Source organism: Aureococcus anophagefferens (assembly GCF_000186865.1).
Source record: "Aureococcus anophagefferens unplaced genomic scaffold AURANscaffold_35, whole genome shotgun sequence".
NCBI classification, from domain to species: Eukaryota; class Pelagophyceae; order Pelagomonadales; family Pelagomonadaceae; genus Aureococcus; species Aureococcus anophagefferens.
The window spans coordinates 95,453-96,323 of NW_008705593.1; the positions used below are offsets into that span (position 1 = coordinate 95,453).

At 64.2% G+C, this 871-nt stretch overlaps 1 protein-coding gene across 1 annotated transcript in view; it reads left to right on the forward strand.

Annotated features, from left to right (window-relative positions):
• Positions 1-168, forward strand: part of AURANDRAFT_67225 (hypothetical protein) — a gene marked incomplete at both ends in the record, with an annotated part of 11,122 nt that extends 10,954 nt beyond the window's left edge. The window contains one exon of the mRNA XM_009042645.1: positions 43-168. Coding sequence (XP_009040893.1) covers positions 43-168 — 126 coding nt within the window. The remainder of the gene's footprint in view (positions 1-42) is intronic.
• Positions 169-871: the final 703 nt, after the last annotated feature.

Sequence of the window (871 nt, forward strand, 5' to 3'; positions counted from 1 at the left end):
GGCGCGTTCCGCGTGCCCATGCCGATCCCCCCGGGCATGAAGCCGGGCGTCGTCATCGCGTTCGAGCTCGGTGGGGTCTGGTACCGCGCCCGCATCCCCGCGGGCGCCGTCGAGGGCGAGGTCGCCATGATCCCGTTCTCCGCGCTCACGCGCGTCCCGGGCCGGTAGCAGCCTAGCTTAGTAAGGCCGACGGCTGGCGAGCGACGAGAGTTAGGAATCTGACTCGACGGGTCTCGCTAGTTAAACGCTCGTTTCGCTAGTTAAACGCGTCGCCGCGACGCCGACTGCAGCATGCCGACAAGGGCAGCGAGGAGCCAAGTTGCCGGCAAGGACGCCCGAGCCGCGGGCCCCGGGCGCCTATTTCTAAAAGGTCGCACCTTTCAGGTCGCGTCTGACGTCAGCACAGGACTGGCGAGGTCCCAGGGCGCCCAACTCTAAAAGGTCGCACCTTTCAGGTCGCGAGGTGACGTCAGATCGCGAAACCGCGTCGGCCGGCCGATCGGGCGGGCGCACCTACTTCTAAAAGGTCGCACCTTTCAGGTCGCGTCTGACGTCAGCAGCCACTCGATAGCGAGGGCCCGGCACGCCTAAAACTAGAAGGTCCCACCTTTCAGGTCGCGATCTGACGTCAGAAAGTCGTCGAACCCGACCTAGTTCTAAAAGGTCGCAACTTTCAGGTCGCACCTAAAAGGTCGACTCGGTCTCGCTAGTTAAACCTGGCGAGACGAACGATTGCCAACCCGTGCACACGGCGGCCCGTCGACGCGAACGAGATTCGCAGGTCCGAGCGCGGCAGGCGCGCAGAGCGCGACGATGGCAGCCCGATGGAGGCGGCAGCGAGGTGTGGCGCACTGAAATCGACTTCAAGTAA